We start from the raw sequence: 23,713 nt of genomic DNA, 5'->3' as shown, positions 1-23,713 counted from the left end.
GACAGAGGGGGCCGCAAACACTGAGCAGCCGTGAGCGTCAGACAGTTTTCTGAGACTTGTCCCAGTGAGGGCTGAGAAGCTTTGGTCTTGGCAACTGGATTTCAGTGACTCCCTGGGGTCCACATTGCCTGACCCCCACCTCGTGCTGATCCTAGTTCACAGCCTCTCACTCTATCCCAGGCCAACTCAACTGGTCATTTGTTAGGACCCCTCCAGCTCTCTGGTCATGGCCAGGTGTTGGGTCAATGGCTACCACTGAGTTGCCTGCTCACCTATACGTGATGTTTCCTCCCCGTCCACCAAAAGCTAAGCATCTCCCTTGAAGACCACCTCTCTGAGGTAAGTGTAGGGCCAAGTTTTCTCCAAGGGCACCACATCCAGGGTCTTGCCTGGCAGTGGCCTCTGGACCCATGGGTAAGTGAAAGTGACTCAGGTCTGAGCAAGGGCAATAGAGTATCCCCTCCTGCTACCTGGCCAGCTCCACCCCGAAGAAGGCCACAGCCCCAGGGTAGTGGGTTGAGGGGCAGGGACTGGCTATGGCCACAAACTGGCTCTGAGGGGCCTTCTCTGGGGATAAGGTGATGAGGAGAGAGGACAAGGAGTGGCCACAGGGAGAAAGGGTGGCCCAGCCCCAGGCAGCCAGCTCAGGGCAGGCTGGAATCCGTGGCCCGTCTCTTCTATCTGGTAGGCTCCTCCCCGGGCACCTGAGAGCCAGTCAGCAGGGGTTCCCGAGGGAGGGGGTGCCTGGGATGAAAAACCAAAGCCCTGAAGGGCAGGGGCTGCAGGGACCATAGAGCACTGGCTGACGGTTGCCCCTGCCACAGAAGTGGGCTGCCAGGATCACCCTGCCCTGCCATGAAGGAAGCAGTGCCACCTTGCTCCCTGACTCCCAGGCAGAACCTGCACACCAGCTCCCAGCCAGCCTCCTCAGGATGTGCCCCTCTCCATATCAGAGTGCCACCCCATCCTCCCCACCCCACTCAGACCTTGCTGACCCTCCAGGAGAGATTCCCAGACATGGTGCATCCTATTCAGCATCTCCCCAGCCTCCCGGGCACCCTAAGGCCCAGCTAGAACAGCCAAGCACCTTCCCTTGTGGCGTGGGAAGGGTTAACCTTGAGCTATTTGTCTGTCTCTTGGCTCACTGTGGGTGGGGGGCTAGAGTCAGGAATGCATCTGGGGCCACCTCTGCCTCTACAGCCTGGGAGCACACACACACCTGCAGCCAGGCCAGCGGATAGTTTACATATTTGAACCTGGAGCTAAGGTGCAGAGACATAAACAGGAAACTGGATCCCCCGCCTGTGCCCCATTCTCCGGGGCTTTTACCTACTACAAAGAACTTCCTCCTCCTGGCCTTTCTTCTGATGGCTTTTCTGCCTCCTTTTCAAAGGCACGGGGCTAGTGGGGGTGGGGTGTTCCGCGTGACCCTGTGACATAGCTCAAAGCCACCACCTGCTCCTGGCCACAGGTCTGGGCTTCTGAGGGTCTGCAGAAGGTGGCGACATTGACACAGGGCCCAAAGCCCATGCAGGCACCTGGCTGACCCTTTGTGCCTGAGGCCTCTGCCAGGCCTGGGACCGCTTTGTCCACTGGGCACAACATCCCATCTTACCAGGGCTGGGCAGGCCTCACGTCCTGCTCCGACACACACACATCCAGGCCCCACCTTTGGGAGAGCTATCTTGAGTGTCCTTGGAGGGCAGACGAATTAGGCTGGGGCTGGGGAGCAGCTGAGGCCTAAGTCTAGACCCCTGGACCCCTGAGTTAGGCCTCTGGTGCCGGCTCTGGGCTCCCACTATCTTCTCAGTGAAAGAACCCTCTGCTGGACACTCCAGGCCTTCTGGGACTTTCTCCAGCTTCTTCACCCCTCAACTGCTGTCCATTTTCTTTACATTCTAAGCATACACTTTGAGCCTTGAGTCCAGGCTATATTCTGACCCTCTAAGGCTGCCTCCTCCAGGAAGCCTCCCTTGATCTTCTTAGACCAAATCCATTGCTGCTGCCTCTGGTGTCCCCAGCACATGCTTTGATCTCCATCCCATCCCCAGGCACAGGCTCATTTGCACTCTAAACAGGGGTGACTACAGTAGTCCCCCACCCCACCCCACGGTGAGCTGCTCCAGGCAGCTCGGTATCCTTGTGCACTGTGCACCGTAGGTCCTCGGTAACAGCTGAGTTAAATGACACTGAAGTGCCTCTTGGGCAAGAATCCTGTCTTACACTTTTCTGGCTCCCCTGTGCTATGTGTACCCAGCAAGTGCTCAGACCACATCGTGCCCCCTACCATTTTGGAGCTTTGCACCATTCCTGGGTGCCCTCTGGTGGACCAATCTCAGAATCATTCTCTGTCCTCTATCATCTCAGCTTTGAGGCCTCAGTTTCCCCACATGTATGCTAGGAAGATTTTCTAAGATCTCCTGGTGCCAGGATGAGGATTATATCACAAAATGGATAGGATGGCCCTTTGGAGGCTTAGAAAACCTGTGTGATGCTGTGTAAAGAGGACAGGACCCAGGGTCCCCACACTCAGCCCCAGCCCTGCTCACTCAGCCCACAGGGCTGAGCCTTGCTGCAGGCCAGGCATGCTCCACTTTGCACGTATTAATGCCTTTAATGGAAGCTCTGCACAACCAAGCCTTCTCCCTCCCTGTCCTGGATTCAGCGAGGTGTCATGAAACGTCCTGGAAAGGAGACCTGCGGGGGAAAGGCTGTCAGGCAGCCCCGCCAAGGTCCGCCATCCGGGCATGTGTGCATGTTCTTGCGTGCACGTGTATGTGTGCGAGCCTGTGTGCACGCGCAGGTTTGGGGTGGGGGTGTGGGGAACAGGCAACATGACAGGTGGCGTTGGCGTTCCTGGGCTCTGAGCGGCTTTGCCATTCCCATCCATCCCTCCTGGGGGGTCCTGTGGGCAAACTCCAAGAAAGCAGCGGGCGGGGAGGCAGCAGATTTCTGACGGCAAAAATAGCCCACTTTAGAGTTCAGTAGGGACTGATTAAACCAGTAAACGAGAAAAACCCCAAACAAACATCTCCAAGCAAAGTAGGAGATGGATTGGAGACTGGAGGGGAGGAGGCTCCTGCTCTGGGAGACACTGAATACTGCTGTAGACTCAGGAGGGAGTCAATGGACCCTAGACATTGTCTCTGGCCTCACATCAACCCTAGAAGAGTGGGAGAAGCAGGGACCAACAAAGTCAAGGTGAACCCAGATGAGCCACGCTCTGTACTAGGTGTTGATACAGAGCACCAGTTCTCAGCCACAGGGACACCTCATGTCAGGGAAGGGAGAAAGGTCTATTGTCCCAAGGGGGAAGATGGAACACAGAAAACACACCACCAGAGCCTATACAGGAGAGGAAAGACAGATCCTGGTGGGGGAGATCAGCGAGGACTTCCTGGAGGAGGAGCCATTTCTAGAACAGCTTGAATGTGGACTCACATTCCAGCTTATTCCCAACTCTTCTCCATTCTTGGTTGGGGGTCCAAATACTTTCTCAAAGAAAGGGAGATAAGCTGGGGGGACCTTTGCTTCTGGTGGCTTACAGCTGTCTAGCCAGGCTGGTTCATCAAAACCACCATTTTCATCAGGGCTGGTAAGAGGGTGGAGATAGTGGAGGTTCTGGTACCCACTGAGGGTACCCACATTTTCGCCCATACAGGGAGGTATGCCTCTCTGTTTCTTAACCCTGAAAGCTGTAAGTGGGGAGGCAGGAAGGAGTATGGGGTGGTTGAGGTTGGCCCTCCTGCCTCATCTACTACATGGGTGTGGCCTCTAAGAGCCACCCTCTGGGGCCACGACGAGACATGGCTCATAAATCGTGCTGAGGAATGATGGGAAGTCTTTAGCCTTCCTCAGAACATGGCTTCTAATCCCCAGAACCCTCTACAGCTGAGGTGAGTAGGGGCTCAGCTGAGAGGGAGGGACCTGGGGAGTTCCCAGGGCTGACATGGGAGGCTCAGAGCAGGAAGCCCTGGCCCCAGGGGACTCTTAGGCTGTCTTTTCTTCTAGTCAAGGTGCTTGGCAAAAGCTAGAAGGGGGAGGAACAGGTGGTGAGGGTACAGGGGGAGGCCGGTTCTCCGCTGAGGCCTCAGGGAAGGCAGAGGGCAGAGGCCAACAAACCAACAAGACAGCCAGCAGGGAACAGGCCCACAGGAAATAAGCCTCCTGGCCAGTGAGCCTCACTCCCGCCCCCAGGGGCCCGTGCAACAGCTGAGGCAGGAAGAGACACATGCTCATAGCCTCCAGCCCCTACAAGGGTGGCCCAGGGCCCTCTCCCCTGCCCGCAGCCCCAGCCAGGAGGCACACTGCCCAGTCTCTCATCCCTACCCCAGACCCACAGCTGCAGGGAGGACAAAGGAGCCAGTGAGGGTCTAGGGGCCACAAGACACATTCCCAGGAAGGCCAAGGCCCTGCCCACTCGCCATGCCCAGACCCAGAGGGTGGCTCCCAGAGGGCACACCCTTGCTGCAGGCTGGGCACCTGAGGGGCAGCGTGTAACTCAAGGGGACTCACTCAGCCCACTGTCTAGCGCCAGGGCCCTGTCTTGAGTTTTCACTTTCCTAATCTTACTGGGAGAGACTTAGTTCTTACAGGAAGAAACTTAGTTCCAACACCTCATCTTCCAGCTGGGGAAACTGAGGTCTTTGAGGTTAAGACCCAAGGTCATATGGAGAGTTGAGGCAGAGGGATGCCAGCCAGAGGGGCAGAGGGCAGGCCTTGGGGCCACGGGACGGCCCCTCCACCCCAACATCACCTAGGGACGGGGTTGAGCTCCCCGCTGCCCCCCACTCCCCACACCTCACTCATCCGCAGACAAGCCCCACCTTCTGTGGACACATTTCAACCTCACCAAATCAGCTAATTATTGACAGTTGGTGAAGAGGAGATTTCACTTTTTCCTCCTGTTAAACTGCTCCTAATTAGTTCCCTGTCACCACGGCTGGCTCGCCCGCCCGCCGCCCGCCCGTTCACGCAGTAATCCCGCTGCACAGTGCCTCATTAACCTTTTGCTCCTCTCCTGCCGCCTGCCAACAAGATGAAGACAAAAACAGATTGTTGAACAATGGCTCCGGCTTGTACGCGCAGCCCCGTTCCCCAGCCCCCGAGCTCCCAGGGGAAGAGTGGGGAAAAGAGAGGGGACTGGGGTGGGGGAGAGCCCCAGAGGAATCAAGGAAGGGAGAAAGAGGCACAAAGAAAGATTGAAGCAGAAACAGAGGCAGGGACGTGGGGAGGGGCCTTGGCCAAGGTAGTGCTTCTTGCTCCAGAGAGACATGAGGTTCATTAAACAGGATTGGAAGTGCTCCCAGGTAGGGAACACCGGCTGTCAGAGTTAGAGGGACATTTGCCACCACCCGCTCCAGCCTCTTGTGGTAGCCAAGCCCATGTTTCCAGACACTGGACCCTGCATATCTCCCTCAAGGGACCTGCGGCCCCAGTGTATGTCTGTGTTGCGGTGGGGAGGACAGAGAGAACCCCATGTGCTTGGAATCCAGAACCCCAATCACCAAGCGGGTAAGGCCAGAAAGGCCACCACAGTCTGGCCCTACCACAAGGGAGGCCAGCACCAGCCCCACCTACAGCGGCCCCGGCAAGCTGCAGCGCAGCCTCTGCTTTAGTTCCACCATGACCTGTGCTGTCACCTGACAGTTCTTGTTTATTGAGTTTTGTCTCCACCACCAGGAGGGAGGTTCGCTGAGACCACAGGGCTCCTACGGGGCCATCCTGGTAACAAGAAAAAGGGGAAAGTGCCCAGGCTTCATGGGGCAGGGAGCAGATTCTGGGTGTGATGGGCCCGTCCATGTTTGGGGACAGGCTGGTGGGGCAGGCCTACAGCAGTAACCTCCAGATCCACTAGATCCGCCAGGGCAGACCCTGTACTCCCTGCATGGGCAAGAGGACTGGGGTCCAGAAGGGAGCCCAAGCCCTGTTCCCCAGTTCTCACAACAACAGGAGGTTCCCTGCCCTACCTGTTGGCCCTTTAGCCTCCCTCCAGCCCCTCTACTGCCCAGCCCCTTCCTCGGCTCTGGGTTGGAAAAGACAAACACTTACTCCAAAAGGTCTCTGTGAAAATGCACAGATTTCCTGTGGAGGGGAGGAGGGCTGGGTGAGGGCACTGGGATGTTCCTGCTGATGAATTAGCAGCAAGCAGTCTGCAGCCCAGAAGTGGGCCTCGTCTTTCTATAGTGAGGTGTGGGTGGGCTGGGGAGGATCACAGAATCCTTCTGCCTGGGTACAAAGCCTGCTCCATCGTCACCAACTTTGGATCTTGGACAAGGTACTTAAACTCAATGTGCCTCAGTTTCCTCATTGGTAAACAAGAAATATTGGTACCTACCTTGGAGAATTCTCAGGATCTAGGCCCCCATTTCTCCACCACAGCCAGGTAGCCCCCTCTACTCACTGGACCCAGGGACTCCACGGAGGCCATGCCTTCCCGCCTTGGGCTCTGGGCATTCCTTCCCCATCGCTGCCCTCTCTCCAAGCCCCCCAACCTCTATCTCACAATTTCTTTGCTGTTCTCCCACCTTCCCCATCCCTGAGCTCAATTCTTTGAACAAAGAAAAAACTGACTACCATGTTGCCTCCTAGACTGCCATGTCTAGCTATGCCACCTAAGTCTCCTCCACTCCTTCTAGTCCTCTCTGCACTCACCCACTCTGCAGAGAGCCCCTCCTCTTTGAATCGCCCGAGTCCTCAGCTTCCATGAAGCTACTCCATCCGGGTTCTCCCTGTGCCCTTGGCTGCTTCTTCCCCTTCTTGATGGTTTTTATTTCCTCCTATAGTTGACTGCATCCCCTTTCTCAACTTCAACTCCCCCCATGCACTGAATTCCATATCTCCGGCCAAACTCTCTCCCCAGAACCATCTGACTGTCTAGGAATCATCTTTTGATGTTCAATGATTTAGACTTAAATGGCATTAGGAAGACTTAATACAGTAAGGCACGCCGAGCTCCCAGCATGCTGCCTGGTCCAATAGATATCTGGCAAATGGTAGCCATTATTATTTGCAATTTGACCCTCAGTACCATTTTAATAGGCAGAAATTAGCAGACAAAACTCTCCCCCAGGAACTGAAGGAAGGATTGAAGTCCTTGCCTTAATCTCTGGGGTTAGTGAGTTGGAAACTCCACACCAATCACTGCAGGTCAGCCATTCTAGGAACTAGTTCCTAAATTCTATCTCCGAGTCCCCTGATTAATTAATTGGTGTTCCAGTGATTACTTCTGTTGACAACCTTGGTGGCTTTTGGCAAGGTTGGGTCAGCCCAAGCAAGTCCAGACTTATTGTGGCAAATTCCACTGGCTTCTGGGACTTGAGACATGATCGTTGTATGGCAGAAGAAGCACCTTGTTAGGGAGAATTGGGAGAGTGAATGGGGAAACAAGGCCCTCTCAGCAAGTTGGCTGAAGGCTTTGGTGCCATGGGTCCCAAACAGGGCTCCAAACACCCCATAATGCCCAGGCTACTCTGCATCTTGTTGGGATCCACGTAGTCGAGGAGGGAGCTCTGAAAATCCTGCCTCTACCCTCCCTTCCCAGAGGACAAAGACTTAACATGCAATGACTATCCTCTTCCCAATCTAGAGAAAGAGACTCAGATTGCAATAAGAGGGACTCTGGTTAAATATTCAGAAGAACTAACTCCCATGTCTATTTGAAGTAGGCATGTGGGGAGAGGGGAGCCTGGGCTTTGACCTGCAGCATCTGTGAGACCAGGGTGGCTCACTTTTCCATCACTGCTTTGCAGCCAGAGCTGGAGGCCTGGGTGGATGAATGGTAGCCATCTCCCCATTATATGCCCCAGAGGAACACCTGCCAAAGACCTACAGCACTTCTAGACCCTTCCACACCACAGTGCAGCCCCCAGCTTCCTCTTCTCTTGGCTGTCCCAAGGTAGGTAAGGTGGTTGTCTAGGGAGAGAAACTCAGCCACAGGAAACGATCAGATGTAGCACCTCCTAGGGGCCTGGACTTGGACCGCGGGCCTCTGGTGTTTCCTCTCCTATCGGCACCTGGCTTCTGCAACCTTGGGCTGGTCCCATGGCTTTTCTGGGCCACCATTTGCCCAGCACAGCCAGGAGCAAGGTAAACTTGATGGCCTTGAAAATCCTTCTAGCTAGGAGGGTCTCTGATTCCGCATCATGTGTTGTCTTTGCCCGGGTCCCTTCTCTGTGCAGGCAGGTGGAGTTATGACAGCTGCAAGAAGCGCAGAGGTACCTACAAGCACATGGGTGACTCTGGCCCTGGTCTAGGACCCTGGGCTCAGGCTGATTGCACAGACAGATGCAATGGCTTCGGGGAGTGCTGGGCTGGGACAGGGATATCAGAGATCACTGAGAAATACCCGCCCTTCCCTCTTCAGGGCTCCTAGGTAACCCAGAGCCCATGGCTCCATTTGGAGTCCCAGGCTGCAGCTTTCCCAGGGTGGGAGGTGGGGGAAGGAGCATCCCAGCACCCATGACAAGGCTGGGCCCTGTGGGCACGAGATGAGGTCCTGCTGGCTTTAGTCCTGGTATGCCTTGAATGGTGGCTCCCAAGACAGGAGCCCCACTCCTCCCACAGAGTCTCCTCCTCAAACTCTGGGGCTCTGGAAGGAAGCCACCCCATTTCTCGCCTTCCAGGGACGGTGAGGCCTAAGGCGGGTCACCCCCTCCTCCTGCTCTAAGAGCCTGGGTCTCCAGCCCTCGCAGCCCCAACACCCCCGGCCTCTTGTTTTCACTTCCCTGACTTGTCTTCAGGAACCCTCACCTCTCCCCCACCTCTCTTGGGGCCCTGCCTGAAGCAGGTCCATGGTGAAATCATAGTTTTGGAAGCGCCACAGCCCCCGCCTTCTTGTGAGCTCAGTGCAGACATCTTGGCCCTCTTGGGTCCTCCCCCTCAGCTTAGCTCCCACCTTCAACCCAGTGTGGATCCCGTGGTCCTCTGCTCCTCTGTGCTGTCACCCATCTCTCAGCACCCCCTACCCCCAACCTGACAGAACCCCAGCAGAAAGGATCTGTGGCCCTCCCTGTACTGGCCCATAGCACCTCCTGGTGAACGGGCCCCAGCCGCACCCCCAGACCACGTGCTGCTCAGCCTCCCTCACCTCTCATTCTCCCCTGGATGTCTCACCCCTTCTCTGTGTCCTCAGACCTCTGACCTCCCGCCCCTTCCCCATCCTGCTCTCTCCTCTCTGCTCAGTCACAAGAACACAGGAGCCACTGGAACAACTTCTTCAATTTCCCCACCCCGAACCCTGCCCCCAGCAGCATCTTCCTCCCACCCCACTCCTCTTCCACCTACTGAAGTGGGGAGGGGTCTCCCCATGCCAAGGCTGATCCCCTCGTCTGTGCTCTGGTCCCCCCCTCCTCTTCATGGACTTTCCCAACATCGTCCTCTCAGTGTCCTCAACATCTCTCCTGGTGCCTTCCCTACTGCATTGACCAAGCCCCTGTCTCTCCCATTTTTAAACAAGGATAGATACGTAAATAAAAGCCCCTCCTGATCCCACATCTTGTTGTGGCTTTCTCATTTTTTCCCCTCACTTGTCACCTGGGTCCCTTCTTTGGGGACAGGGTTTGACTACGTTGCCTGAGACACCAATAGATACTCTGTAATCTCACCGAGTGTGACCTCTCGGGAGGGTCTGACCCTGCGGATGCCCACCCACCCTGATCACACATGGCCCGGCTCTGCCCTCACCACCCTGGCTGCTTGTCCTTGGACCCCGCCAGAGCAGGGGCCTCACCCACCACCCTCGATTCTAGCACTGTTGTCATGCTGGGAGCCTCTACTTCTATCCCTCCAGCCCAGGCGTCTCTCCTCATTCCAGACCCACAGCCAACATCCCAAAGGCTCCTCAACCCTGCCTGTCCATCCAACTGACCCGCTGCCCTCCCTTGAACCTGCCCCTGCCTGGCTCCATCTCGTTAAGCACCTACATCTGCCTGGTCATTCAAAACCACAAAGTCAGCATACATCCTCCGGCTCCCGTTCCCTCCCACCACATACAGCTCTTTATCGAATCCCAAAGAAGCCGCCTCCTGACTCCCTCTTTAGTGACCCACTTCTCTCCATGCCCATTGCCAATAGCCTGGTCCAAGCCACCATCACCGCTCACTGGATGCCCGCCATAGCCTCCTGATGGTTCCTTCTCCAGAGCTCCAACCCAGTCCCACGCGGCAGCACAGGGGCCACTCAGAATCAGGAATCTGTGTTCTGCCTTGCACAGCCCTTAGGAGAATATTCACCCTCTCTGTTCTGGCTTCCAAGTTCCCAACACCACCCAGCCCCAGCCCCTCATTCCCGGGCCACGTCACCTTGCTGCACTCCCTGGTCGTGCTGCAGACTTTGGTCAGCTCTTGGACATGGCATGTGCTACCTTACCTCAGAAACTTCACACCAGGTGTCCGCAGACCTCACATCTCCCCCCGCCACCCCTTTTCATCTGGCCAACTCCAGCCACACTCCCAGTCCCAGTGAAATGTCACTTCCCTCTAGGCTCAGTTTGGTCTGCTGTCTCCTTCCACACCCAGTGGAGCTTCTCCCACCCTAACGCTCCTGGCTCATCATCTCCTGGCCTCTGTTTAATCACCCTGTTGACTGTGTGACCCCCACTCTGAGGGCCAGAGCCTGGGCCAGCCTCATTTATGGTTCCAGCCCCAGTGCCTAGCACAGCGCTAAGGTGTCGGCACGGTATGAGTATTTGTTCAGAAATCACCAAACAGCACCCCCTGCCCTGCCCTTGAGCCCCTCCCCACTGACCTCTGACATCTGTGGGAAGAGGCTGATGGCCAGCGGCAGGGCCAGGCCGAAGGCTGCCAGGCACACGAGGCTTTGCACAGGGAGGAGCAGCCGGGGGCGCGCCTGCAGGAGAGACGTCCTGTGGGGGAGAGAGGAGGGAGCCCCATGAGACCCGAAAGTGGGGTGGGCTGGCTGCCAGCCACCATGCTGGGTCCCACCGTGTCTCTGGGCCCAGGAAGCATGGTTCTGGGGCAGTGCCAGTGTGCAGCTAAACAGATATAGCGGAGTTCTGTCTTTGGGGCCTTTCCCGATGGGTACCCCATCCCAAGGCCCTGCCTTGAAGGGCATTGCTGGCTGAAACCTCAACTACTCAGGTCACGAATGAGCACTTTCGGGGCACCCACCCACCATGCATCCAGCCCCGTGCCAAGAAGGCCCTATGTGGGAGAGCCACTAGAAGAGGCTGTCGGCCCCTGTTCCTGGAGAGACACATAGGAAGGTAAGATTGCTCTCGAGGGCAGCACATAATTAAACAGCAAAGAAACCAGAGTAGGTGCCAAGTTCAGGGGAGACGACAAAGCACATAAACATGGGCACGCACCAGCCAGGAGGGGGTGATCGTCCTCTATGTGTGAGAACAGAAGACACCGCACTGGCCACCTTCAACCCAAGGGCAACTTCAACCCAAGGGCAACAGAGGGGCAGTGACTCATCCAAGGCCAAGTCTGCAGGAGGCTGGCAGAGCTGCTGCCTGGACCCGACTCCCCGAGGGTGCTGTCAACCCAGCTGGTCCCCTTTGCCAGCTTCATCACCAACACAACACAGCTGGCACCCTCTCCCCATGGCTGGCTTCGGAGCTGGTTTCCTGGGCATGGGAGGGGGCATGATAAACCTTCCTCCAGGGCCCAGGCTCCCCAGACAGCGTGGGGATATACCAGCTGGCCAATGTGCCTGCACTGTGTTCATCGGAGCTTCCTGTTGTGCTTAATACACTAGGCCCTTCAGCGGGGACCACAGCATTCCACCTGGGGAGGCCTGGGATGACTAGACTATTTGCCAGCGGGTGTTGGGCAGGCACTAAGTCTGACCTCAGTAACTGTCAGCCTCTGCGTGACAGGCTCCTGGTGTGAAGTGGAAATAATCCAGGGTGTTGTCCGCTGCCCCCAGCAGGGCTGACAATGGCCACAGGCAGGTAAGGGGCCCTCTGAGGGGCAGAGCCCCAATGTGGGGGCAGTAAACCCCATATACCCTCACCTCTTGAGACAAGAATCCCAACAGCAGCTGGCCCCGAGAAGATAGCAAAATTGGGAGTAGTTTCCAAAAGTTAAAGTGCATCAGATGGGCTGGGCAGCTGGTTAAAAATGCAAATGCCCGAGGGCTGCTTACAACCATGAAAGCCTGATTCAGTGGGCACTGGACCTGGAAATGTGCATTTTAATCAACCCTCCATGAGTCTAAGGTGGTGATCCCAGACCACACTTCTGACAAACCCTGGCCTTGGATGTTCCTGCTCAGGTATTAATAAAGATGCCATTACTTGCAAATCCTATGCTAGCAAAGGGGTCAGCCCTGGCCTGGCACGCAGTAAGTGCTCAGAAATTACGTGTCATTATTGCTGTTGTTATTGCTCATGTTACCTGCAGGAAGGTAGGATCCTCGTAGCCCACCTGTCCTCCAGCCATTCCCACTGGCCCAAACCGCAAGGTTTGTCCAGCTGCTAAATTTGGCCTGAATTAAGTTATTGGAAAGGGGAGTTTCCACAGGATTGACCAGCAGGACCAAGGTGCCTAAATCAAGCTCAAACCCCTCTGATCCTCCAACGCCCATCCAGCATCTCCATCCTCTCTCTCTACTCCATGCTAGTCCATGCTACTCATGCTAGTCCATGCTACTCCATGCTAGCCTGAGTAAGGCTGAGAGGGCCCTGAGATGAACTTCTCAAGCAAGACGAGGAGGAGCAGGGGACACAAGTCTCATTCTCCAAGCTTCATACAGGGCCCGGAGCCCCCGCTTGGAGGAGGCTGTGGAAGGATGAGGCTGCCCTCCTGTTCCAGTGGCAGTGACTAGAGGGTGTGGAGTCCCTGGAAGCACAGCCCCGAGGGTCCCTGCCCACAGCCCTGAGAGCAGTGAAGGGTGAGAAAGAGAGAAGCTCCCCCGCTGGCAGGTGAACAGCAGGCCATGGGCTCAGTCCTCGGGACCTGGTGGTGGGGACACTGGACAGACCCTCTTCCTGTGGGGCTGTGACCAAGGCTCCTCTCAGGGTGGCTGGCTGAAGTACTCAGCAGGAAAGAGGTCCAAGAAGCCCCAGGCCTGGGCTCCCAGCTCAGGAAGGAGGTAGGCCTGAGGCTGAAACAGGAGCCTCAGAAGCCCCAGTCCAGAGCGGGCCAGAGAGCAAACATAGCAGGCCACGGGGAGGGGAGGGGGGAGGAAAATGGCAAGGAGGGATGGGAAAGGCAGCTGGGAGAGTTAAAATATGCAGATGGAGAGATGTGCGAACACCTGGGAGAAAGGAAAGACCTGGAGCCCAGGGAGTAAAGGAAGCTGGGGGAGCGGACTCAGGGCTGTGGCCTGGACCTGGAGCCAACTCAGACTCAGCCTGGTGCCTCTGCTGGCCCTTCATTCCAGTGCCAGGGAGGCTGGGCTGGGGCTGAGCCAGCTAGAGCCCTCCTGATCCAGCAGCCCTGGGCCCAGCTTCCTCCTCAGCATGGTTGGTGCTGCAGGAAGGGTGTCAAGTGTGAACCCCTGGAGCACTCAGGGGAGCTGGAGGGTGGTGGAGAGGGAGGGATGGCACCCAGTGTACTGCACCCCCCCGAGGCAGCCCAGTGCTCTGGGCTGGGGATGGAAGCTCCTCTGCTTCTGACTTGAGATTCTTTACCTTTCTGTCTCAGAGTCAAGGCCAACTGAGCACGCTGAGCGCCCACCTTTCTCTTCCCAGCAGGAAGCCCAGGGACCTTGGCTCCCAGAGTATCAACTGAGGCCAGAGGCGAAGCAAGGCAGGTCCCAGCCACGGCCGCCACACAACAGCTTGTCCCCCCATTGCTGTGCATTCCTTCAGCACTTGGAGCACAGTTTTAGTTTGCACTCCATTAATTTGCACATAGGCTGCTTTGTAAGTGTTCTTTTGTCTTTTTTCCTTGGCTGTCCCGACTCCCTCACCCAACAGGGGCTCCCCAAGGGTGGGGGCTGCCTTCCTCTTCAGCCTCCTCAGCGGAAGCCCTGCACTAGTGCCCCTGCACCCAAAGGCAGGGTGCGTGGCAGGGACCCTGCAAAGAGCCGAAGAGCTGCTGGATGGTGCAAAATGCAAAGCCCCAACAAACAAGGTGATGAAGGGGCAGTGTCCTCATTTTCCAGGTGGGAAACTGAGGCTGAGGGAGGCTCCACAACCACATCAGACTGGCAGGAAGAGGTGGAGCAGGAACCTAGATTTTGTTTTCCTACCAGAGCCTCAGCTCACTCTGCCACATTGCTCTGCCTCTCTTACCACACAGTCCCTGCACTTCCAGAGTACATGTGAGATTGGCAAGCCTCCAAGGTCACAAACTGGGTCTTAATTCATCTTCATCTTCTTGGGGGACCCTGGGCTGAACTTTTGTTTTCCCCAGGGACCCTCCAAGGAACTCCAGAGAAGGATCAATGAAACATGAGGCTGCCAACAGCACCAAACTCTGACCTCTTATCACCTTATCAGAGGGGCTCCTTTGGAGGCTGAAATGTGAGAGTATGTGGCATCCCAGACACTAGGGAGGTCCCAGGCTGGGCAGGTTCAGACCCAGAATAATCACCCCACTTCCCATGGATACAGAAGGGGGAAGGGAAGGGCGTGGTCTCTGGCTAGGGCTCCACCCCCAGGCCTGTGCCCACGGACCTGAGGACAGGCATTTTTGTTTTCCTGCCCAAATGTTGCATTTCCCAAGACCACCCTGGCCTGCCACACCCCCTGATCCTGTGCCTAAAGCTGGACGTCCAGAGGAGCACATCAGTGGAGGAACACACAAGCAGCTGGACAGCAAGACATTGAGGGGAGCACGCTGGCAGAAGGGCACACGGACAGATGCTGGCAGGCCACCAACTGGCAGAACAATGCGGAGTTTGGCTGGGGCAGTCAGAGGACAGCCTGGGCCACCAAGCAGCCCAACTCCAGGGGAAAACCAATCTCCCTTCTGGCTCCCCAGTCTGCTGAGAGCTACTTCCACTCAATGAAACCTTGCACTCAATCTCCAAGCCCATGTGTGACCCAATTCTTTCAGTACACCAAGGCAAGAAATCCCGGGATACAGAAAGCCTTCTGTCCTCGCGATACTGGGGCTTCAGCTGTAAACATTCACCCCTAGACACTGCGGTGGGGTCGGAGCCCCACAGCCTCCCCAACGTCTGTATGCTCCCTTAGAGGTTTGAGCAGCAGGGCCCTGAAGAAGTGAGCCACACCCCCATCACACTCCCTTTGAGGGGGACAAGGGAACTTTTCCTGTTTCACCATGACTCCCAAAGCCAAGTTTAAGCCCCCAAGTTAATGGGACACTAACCATCATTCCACTTTCTGCAAATATCTCTGCCAACTGGGAAGGCATCGCAGAGCATGTTTTCCCCCAAATTCTTGCAGAAGGACAGGTCCCTGGATGAGCATGGCTGACCCAGCTTCACACCCCACCCCCGCCTTCTTGTAGTTCTCAGGATAGCTGTAGGATGTGTTGGGAATGCAACATCTTGAGATAAGGAGGGCTTGTCTGGGACAGCCTGGGCTCATGTTCCCACCTCTTCTGGAACAGGATGTCCTGCAACACTTTAGCACAGCAAGCTGATGTCCCCAGGGTGGAAACCCCAGGGTGGAGTGCTCCCAGGCTCCCTCAGTTGCAGTGTGATGTGGTACGTGGGTGGAGGAGACTCCATCCTCCCTGGGCAGCTTTCTCGAGCCGTGGGGCACCAGCTTGCCTTGAGTGGTAGGCGTCCATTGTCCCCGAGGCCTATCTGTGAGTAATAAAGTTGCTTCGCTTGACTCGTGCAAGTGTTCTACCTCACTGGACTTGTGGTGCAAGTAACAGAGTAAGCGCTGCTCACTGAACCTGCTTCAGAATTCCAAGGTTCAGGACTCAGTCGTCTCAAGGACAGAAGAACCACCTTGCCCCGCTGGCTCCCTGTATGTACGTGCAGTCACTGGTATTCAGGGGCAACTTCAGTTCACGAAGGGGCTATGTATACGAGAGTCAGGGGCACGAAAGACCCTGCCCTGTTTATTTTTGTCTGTTGCAAACTTTCATACCACGCGAATTTTCTTAATCCCAGCGCTCACCATACCATGCCCATGCTCAGGAACCCCCAGAGCCTCTGCCCTCTTCTAGGGTGAGAGAGGGATCATCTCAGCTGGGCACACAGGACCCTTCCTCAGCTGGCCCCATGAGCACACTTCATTATGGCCAGGCTGGACACCTCAGTGTCCACACCACAGGCCTACACCCTGCCCAGAAAGCCCGCCCTTCCACAAAAATTCTATCCTGCTCTCTGGGTCGGCCACAGCCCCTCTCTGGGGACCAGCCCTCCTTGCTGCCGGTCCCACGGTGCTCCCTCTTCTCAAGGTCACCTTGGCCAAGTTCACACACTGCCTGCTCTCACCTGCAGCTGACCTGGGTAACGGGTCTTGCCCATGACCCTTATAAACACACAGGCTTCCTGAGATCAGACCCCAAATCTACTCTTCCCATTTCCACACAGGGCAGGGCTCAAACACAGGATTGTGGGTTGTGACCTGAAGATGTAAGAGGCAGCCAGTGTGGTTTGAAGAGACTAAGACTTGCAGCTGCACTCCTGAGCCACTACTGGCTCTGCTATTTCCTAGTATGTGACCGTAAGTGGATGATATAGCCTGTCTTTGCCTTCCTCTCCTCAGCTGTAGAATGAGGATATTATACTTACCTTATTGTGCTGTCCTGAAGGGAAATGAGAGGATTCATTCACTCACTCATTCATCCTTTCAACAAACACTTACTGAGCATCTACTCTGTGGCAGGAACTGTGCTAGATGCTGGGCAGGGCAGTGAACAAAAAGATGGACGTGCCTCATGGAGATGACATTCTAGTAGAGCAGACAGAAAATGCACAACTAGAGGAACAATCTCAGATATGGATAAGGGCTGTAAGAAAAATAAAGGACTCAAGGGAAAGGAAATAGTGAGAAATGGTGACTTCTGATGGGGTGGTCAGGGAAGGCCTCTTTGAGGAGGCGGCATTCGGGCAGAAACCTGACTGAGAGAGGACTGCGATATACAAGTGCTTAATAAATGTCACTTGTTATTATAATTCATACTGTGGGAGTAAGAAAGTCCCCAAACAGGGAAGAATCCTTTGCCCCATAACCCCAGATGGAGTACCCCCTATCCCCGTCCTTATACCACATGCCCCCAATTCCAGCTGCTGTCTTGAGGTGTCCCCATGGGGTAGGGTCTCCTTGCTGTCAACTGACAAGCCACAGGTCTGTACCTCCAGGCTCCCTCCACCTAGGGGACCCTCCCCTGCCCCTTGCCTTCTCCCAGGGCCTGCCCTCTCCGGGCAGCCTTCCAGTCCGCCCCTTCAGTTTCGCACTCACTCATTCGTTAATAGAATCACTCCACTACTGTTATTATGCTCCCTCATTTCTTTACAGTCATGACAGATATGAGTGCTTAGAATATCCCTCTGAGGGGGCAGGAGGCTATTACTATTTGTATTTTACAAGCAGAGAAACTGAGGCTCAGTAAGGTGGTGATTTGCCCCACAGCAGATGCCTACCCGAATCTAGTCTTCCTACCTGAATCCTCAGACTCTGCCTTCACAAATGGTCCTGCACTATTCACTGAGAGCATGTGAGCCTATGTGCACACACACACACCCCCCAGAACTGCCAGCTCCTCAGGGGAGGGCCAGCGCTGTCATCTTGGTATCCCTTGCGGCACCTAGCCCAGGGTCCTGCATAGTGAAAGTCCAAGAATTCTCACAGAGTGATTCCGTGGCACTACCTGGAGAGTCCAAGACGGAGCAAGACACCTTCCACCCTCTACACAAACTGGGGCAGGCTTCCTGCCGCCCCCTCATCCCTTGCCTGGGCCAGCTGGTTCCCCCTCCTTCTCCTCCTCCTCCCCCACAGTGGCCTCTCCATGCTGGCTGCCCCAACTCACTTCTCCAGCATGGACATGACGATCGGGGGTAGCACCAGGATGGGCATGGGCAGGACCACTCGCGTCAGCGCCGTCTCCAGCAGGGCCTGAGGGGCAGGCAGAGGCTGTGGTAAGAGGGGCCTGACGGCCGGGGACGGGACAGCACACCCACCCTAGGTGTGTGCCACCACAACACAGGTGTGTCTGAATGGCATTATTCATGGGATTGCTCAGGAAGCTGCATTCCACACAACCAAAAACACTGGTCTCCTTTTTTCTTTCTTTCTTTCTTTTTTTAGACAGAGTCTTGCTCTGTCTCCCAGGCTGGAGTGCAGTGGTGTGAACTCAGCTCACTTCAACCTCCGCTTCCAAGTTCAAGTGATTCTCCTGTCTCAGCCTCCTGAGTAGCTGGGATTACAGGTGCACACTACCAAGCCTGGCTAATTTTTGTATTTTTAGTAGGGAAGGGATGGGGTTTCGCCTTGTTGGCCAGGCTGGTCTCAAACTCCTGACCTCAGGTGATCTGCCTGCCTCAGCATCCCAAAGTACTGAGATTACAGGCGTGAGCCACCATGCCCGGCTTCCACTGTTGTTCTTACCACACACATTTGAGAAGAGCAGATTCCCACCGCCTGCCACACGTGGGGAACACCCAGGCAGCCCCAGGAAAGGGCAGTGCTCAGGGAGGTGGTCAAGTACCCTGGGGATGGTGGGCACAGCCTCACATACTGTGTGCATAGGGGCTGGGGAGCAGCTCTAAAAGCAAGGCCGGCACACACAGCTGGGGCCTGTTGAGCCAGTAGGGCTCATGGAGCCAAAGGAGGACTGAGCTTCTGGAATTTACCATTTTTGTTGTTGGTGTTTTTTGTGTGTTTGTTTTTGAGACAGGGTCTTCCTCTGTTGCCCAGGCTGGAGTGCAGTGGCGTGATCTCAGCTCACTGCAACCTCCGCCTCCTGGGTTCGAGCAATTCTCCAGCCTTAGCCTCCTGAGTAGCTGGGATTACAGGCACACTCCACCACACCCAGCTAATTTTTGCATTTTTTAGTCGAGATGCGGTTTCGCCATGTTGGCCAGGCTAGTCTCAAACTCCTGACCTCAGGTCATCCGCCCACCTCAGCCTCCAAAATGCTGGGATTACAGGTGTGAGACACCGCACCCAGCCTCCTTTTTGTTTTCTGTTTTTGTTTTTTTTTTTAAATCTCTTAAAGACAAAGATTTGCAAGATCTTGTGTCTCTTGGCTCTGGATGAGTCTTTCTCAGTGACAAGAGGTTGGTTCTATAAGGGAGGTATGCTTCAGTAGGGCATCTGCAGGGTTTCCCTGAGGATCTGCCTGGGGCCTTGCTCCAGGGGCTCCCAAGGGATTCCTGGGGTAGCGGTGTCCCTGGCCACAGCACAGCTCAGTGGCAATTCTGAGCTCCGACAGCCACTGTGGTGAGTTCCTTTAACCCCACAAGCTCCGGTCCCCAGAAGAGGCTCCAGGAGCGGCTCACAGCCCACAGATACCTGGAGTCCTTCCCCAGACAGCAAAGAACTAAGCAAGCCAGGCTGAAGGGAGCTCAGGCCGCCTGGGTTTCCTTGCTGTGTAACGCTGAGAGGAGTTATCACGGCTGTCCTCCCTCAGGGGGGTTGGGGAAAAAGAACAAGGCTGGGATAGGAAGTTGAGGACAGGTGGGAAACTGAGGCTAAATCCACTCTCATGATGGGCTCAGGGCTGAACATTTCTCCCATGGAACCTGGGCTCTTCATGGTCAGCCTCAGGAAGGCCTGGGAGAGGCCCCTCTAGTCTCCAGAACAGGTATGGGAATGACAGGAGGGTCCAGTGCCAGTGCAGGGAGCAGAGGATACAATGTAGGCATGACACCCCCAACCCCTTGCCCTAAAAACCTTGGAGGGGCACTGACTTGGAGAGAGCTCTTCCTAGACCAAAGTCTGATTGAGAAGACCACATGACTGGGGTAAGGCTTGGGGCCCTCATGGGAGCTGATGAGGACAGTGGCTGGAACAGGGATGCATGCTCGACTACCTCATGGCTCCCCGCCAGCACCCACCCTGCCCCATGCCCAGCACAGAAGCCAGAGCCCAGGGGGCAGCAAGAGGAGCCACTAACCACCATCAGGACAAAGGCCAGGAAAGCAAAGGGAGATGTACACATGGACTGTGTTTTCTTTTTTTTTTTTTCTTTGAGATGGAGTTTCACTCTTTCACCCAGGCTGGAATGCAGTGGCGTGATCTCGGCTGCAACTTCTACCCTCCGGGTTCAAGCAATTCTCCTGCCTGTGCCTCCTGAGTAGCTGGGATTATAGGTGCCCACCACCACGCCCGGCTAATTTTTGCATTTTTAGCAGAGACAGGGTTTTGCCATATTGGCCAGGGTGGTCTCGAACTCCTGACCTCAGGCAATCCACCCACTTTGGCCTCCCAAAGTGCTAGAATTACAGACATGAGCTACCGTGACCAGCCCGTGTTTTCATTTTTTAAACTGCAATTGCTAGAGTGGCTGAGCCTATGAAACCAGGGGTGAAAGAAGGTCTTGTAACAAAATATCCTCCAAACCTCTGCAAGCCTCAAATCCCTCGACCTCACGCACGGCACTCACTCCCAGGTGAGCTCTCACCTGCAGAAGTGCCTATTAACCCAGAACCACAAACCACTGGCCTCCCAAGCTTTCCTTGGCTTACTCAAGAGGATGTGAAGGCCTGGGAGGCAGGGCCCTGGGCAGAGGGAGGGGGAAGAGAGCTCTGAGGGAGTCTCCTCTGCCCTCACCAATTAACACCTCCTCTGGGTGAGACAAGCTAGAAGCTGGGTCCTGAGGGGCTGCAACAAGAGACAGGGACTTTTCACGGCAGCAAGGGCATGTCCAGGGGAACAGGCAGGAGGCCAGAGGCCCAGACTCATGCAGATTGGAGGTGGCGGCAGGGTGAGAAGAGACATCAAGAGGCCAAAGCAAGGGTACTCCGGATAGAAGCCTGTGGAAGACACACGCTAAGGGAAAACTACTCCCCTCCCTGTTGCTGGCCTCCCCAACCCTGCAAGCCCCCAGACCCACGTGTCTGGCTGCGATCTTGGAGGAGCCCACGAGGTTGCCATCGCTGTCCAGGACATCAATCCCTTCCTCCAGCTCCCCATACCGCATCAGGACCACGTTGCAGATATTGGCACTGGCTGCAGAGAGAGGGGATGCAGAGAGCAGGATGAGGAGGAAGATGGCATTCCACCTGGAGGGAGGTCACTGCGCTCCTCCCTACCCAAGCCATGGGGCTCTGTGTTCAAATGCATGGGCAAAGCTTGGGGAAGGGGTGGTTCTGTTGTCCACCCGCCTATCAGCCTGCTGAGGGATCTGGGGGACCTTGGGAACCTGGTAAGCAGAAGTAGAAAAGAACAGGTATTAGGGAGGACACCCGTTCTGCCTCAGAAAGCGGCCACTTACCGAGGGATTGCTATCCTCCCCTCCAGGGCAGACTGTCTAGGCAGGCAAAGCGGGTGTCCATCTAGGAGGGCTCTCTGGCCTGAAGTTGCATCCCCCCTGACCCCGAGAGGCCTGATGTTCCACCATCACTGGGGCCCTTGGGCTGCCCCATCCTCTTGAACTGCCTGTCTCACATCCAGCCCCTCCAGTCTCTGAGTGAATCAAGTTCTCAGAAATTTGCCTCCCTGACAGCAGGTGCCAGAGAGGCAGAAACCTCAGTGTTCACCCAGCACCACCCCCTCATCATATGGATGGAACACTGAGGCTCAGAGAAGAGTGACTTATCTGAGGTCACACAGCAGAGTGGGACAGAGCAGAAAGGCTACAGTGCCTCTGCCTCTGAATACCCAGCGGGGCAGGAGGGTTGGGGGGAGCAGCGGGCTGAGTTAAAGGCAGACCTTCTCCATTCTTGCTTCCTATGGTTGAGTTCCTGCCTTTGGCTAGGCCCCTCCACCATCTGAGATCTTGGGGACCTGGGCTGAGGGGAGGGTTCCCGGCTCCTTAGTGAAGCACTGGTTGGTGAAGTCTGGGGCCACCAGACTAGCTCAGGGATCCTCTCTCTGCTCCCCCAGTCTGGAACTCACACGACGGGGCCAGGCCCCGTGGCCCGGTACAGTGTGGGTGTTGACCCCGCCTGAACTCTCCCAGCCCTGCTTCAGGATGGAAGTGGGGGGACCTGGGAGGGGTGGGCAGGTGGGGAGTGGGGGGTGACAAATGCGGAGTCTGCCTGCTTCACTCCTCCCCCCAAAGCGCCTTGCTGTGTTTAAAGTTTTAATTTTTGCTAATTAATGTCAATTAATTTTGTATAATGAGTGTTTAATTTTGGGGAGTGTGTGAGCCTGGGAGCGACTGCAGTTCTGGGCTGTGAACGCTGATTAGCATCAACACCTGCTGCTTCCCCCTCCCTCCAGTGGGGGGGGCACCAGGGTTTGGGGAGCTGGAGGGTGGCGGGGCCTAGTGGGCAGGCGGAGTGGGAGGGAGACCACAGATGCTCCTGGGGCCTGAGCCAACAAGCGGTCCAGGGTGCTCACAGCTGGGGCACAGGGTTCTGTGGGTGACGTGTGGCTTGAGACCCCGGGGGCCTCAGTCGCCTGTTTCGTTAAAATGGGGAGGTGGAATAAACAGGGGAAGACCGAGAGGCTCTGCAGTCTTTGGAGAAGAAAAGCAGGAGACCAAATACAGTTCTAAAATGTATTTAGAGCACACACGCCATCTTCGAGTATCTCTTCTGCTACCACCGACGCTCAGCGCAGTGGGAACCATGGGCAGTCCCTCTGCGTCCCGGGCTCTCCTGCCCCACAACAGGCATGCTCACCTGTCCTAAAGAGCCGCTGTCTGCCAGGGGCGGTTTTGTGGGGCATTTGGCCATGTCTGGGGGCATTTTCAGTGACTGAGATCTAGGTGTCGGGGGTTGCTGCAGGCATCTGAGTGGAGAGAGGCCAGGGGTGCTGCTAAACATCCCGCAAGGCACAGGACAGTCCCCTCACCAAAGGATCATCTGGCCCCCAAATATGTCAACATTGCTGACATTCAGAAACCCTCGTTTTCACCATAGGCAGCGACAGACGGAATTAGGAAGCTGAATCCAAGGTAAAGGAGATCTGGTTAGCAGGGCATGACCAGGAGGGGTTGGGAGCCTGGGTTTGGGGCCATCGGGCTTGGGTTCCAATTCTGGCTCCATATCTCTCCCCCCTCAGCCCCAGGCGCCCAGGGCTCAGGGCCCAGAAGGGTCCCCCAGGGTAGCCTTGGGAAGCAGCCACCTGGCCTCTGTGTTAGTGGTACGCCCTCTAGTGGCCATAGGGAGGCTATGCATCCCCCATGCCCTTGGGGCTGCCAGGCTCTCGGTTCCCAGGAGACCTGAGAAAACCATTGAGAGGATAGTGTGGTTTTCTGCCCTGAAAGGCATCAATCCCAGCCCTCTGAGGAAGCTGTCCACCATACCACCACCGCCGCCACTCCCGGAAAGGCAAAGATACAGGAATGTGGTCCAGGAGATGAGCATCCTGCTAAGGTCGGGAGCTACCAGCTCACTCTGGGGACTTGAGCCATTGCCACCCCAACCCCACCTCGGCTTCTCCTGGCATAAAAGGAGGGGCGGAATTTAAGGTCTCCACAGGATTTCTGGGTGCTGGCTGAGCTCACACAAAATGTCAGCCTCTGCACCTGTGCCCATGCCAAGTCAGGGGAAGCTGGGGACAGCTGAAACATCTCTAGCCCCGATTTTGTGTGTGTGTGCGCAGGGCAGACAAAGAGAAGAGAGAGTGTGGATCTGGAGGTGGCGGTGGACCAGCCCTGACTCACAATGGCATCTCACTCCCTTCTTGTAATCTCCAAACATTAAACATGGGGCGAGCAGGACAGCTTTGGTTCAAACATAAAACCACTGAGATGAAAGA

The 23,713-nt window shown here is 55.9% G+C and overlaps 1 protein-coding gene across 2 annotated transcripts in view; it reads right to left on the bottom strand.

Annotated features, from left to right (window-relative positions):
- The window catches only part of SFXN5 (sideroflexin 5), a 616,301-nt gene that overhangs the window by 8,154 nt on the left and 584,434 nt on the right, over positions 1–23,713 (bottom strand). For both annotated transcript variants that reach the window (XM_050754501.1, XM_050754502.1), the window contains 3 exons: positions 20,898–21,013; positions 17,871–17,956; positions 10,747–10,864 (listed from right to left, as the gene is read on the bottom strand). In XM_050754501.1, the coding sequence (XP_050610458.1) occupies positions 10,747–10,864; positions 17,871–17,956; positions 20,898–21,013 (320 nt within the window). The remainder of the gene's footprint in view (positions 1–10,746; positions 10,865–17,870; positions 17,957–20,897; positions 21,014–23,713) is intronic.

This window comes from Macaca thibetana, chromosome 13 (assembly GCF_024542745.1).
Source record: "Macaca thibetana thibetana isolate TM-01 chromosome 13, ASM2454274v1, whole genome shotgun sequence".
NCBI classification, from domain to species: Eukaryota; Metazoa; Chordata; class Mammalia; order Primates; family Cercopithecidae; genus Macaca; species Macaca thibetana.
This window is presented reverse-complemented; position numbering and strand designations above follow the sequence as displayed.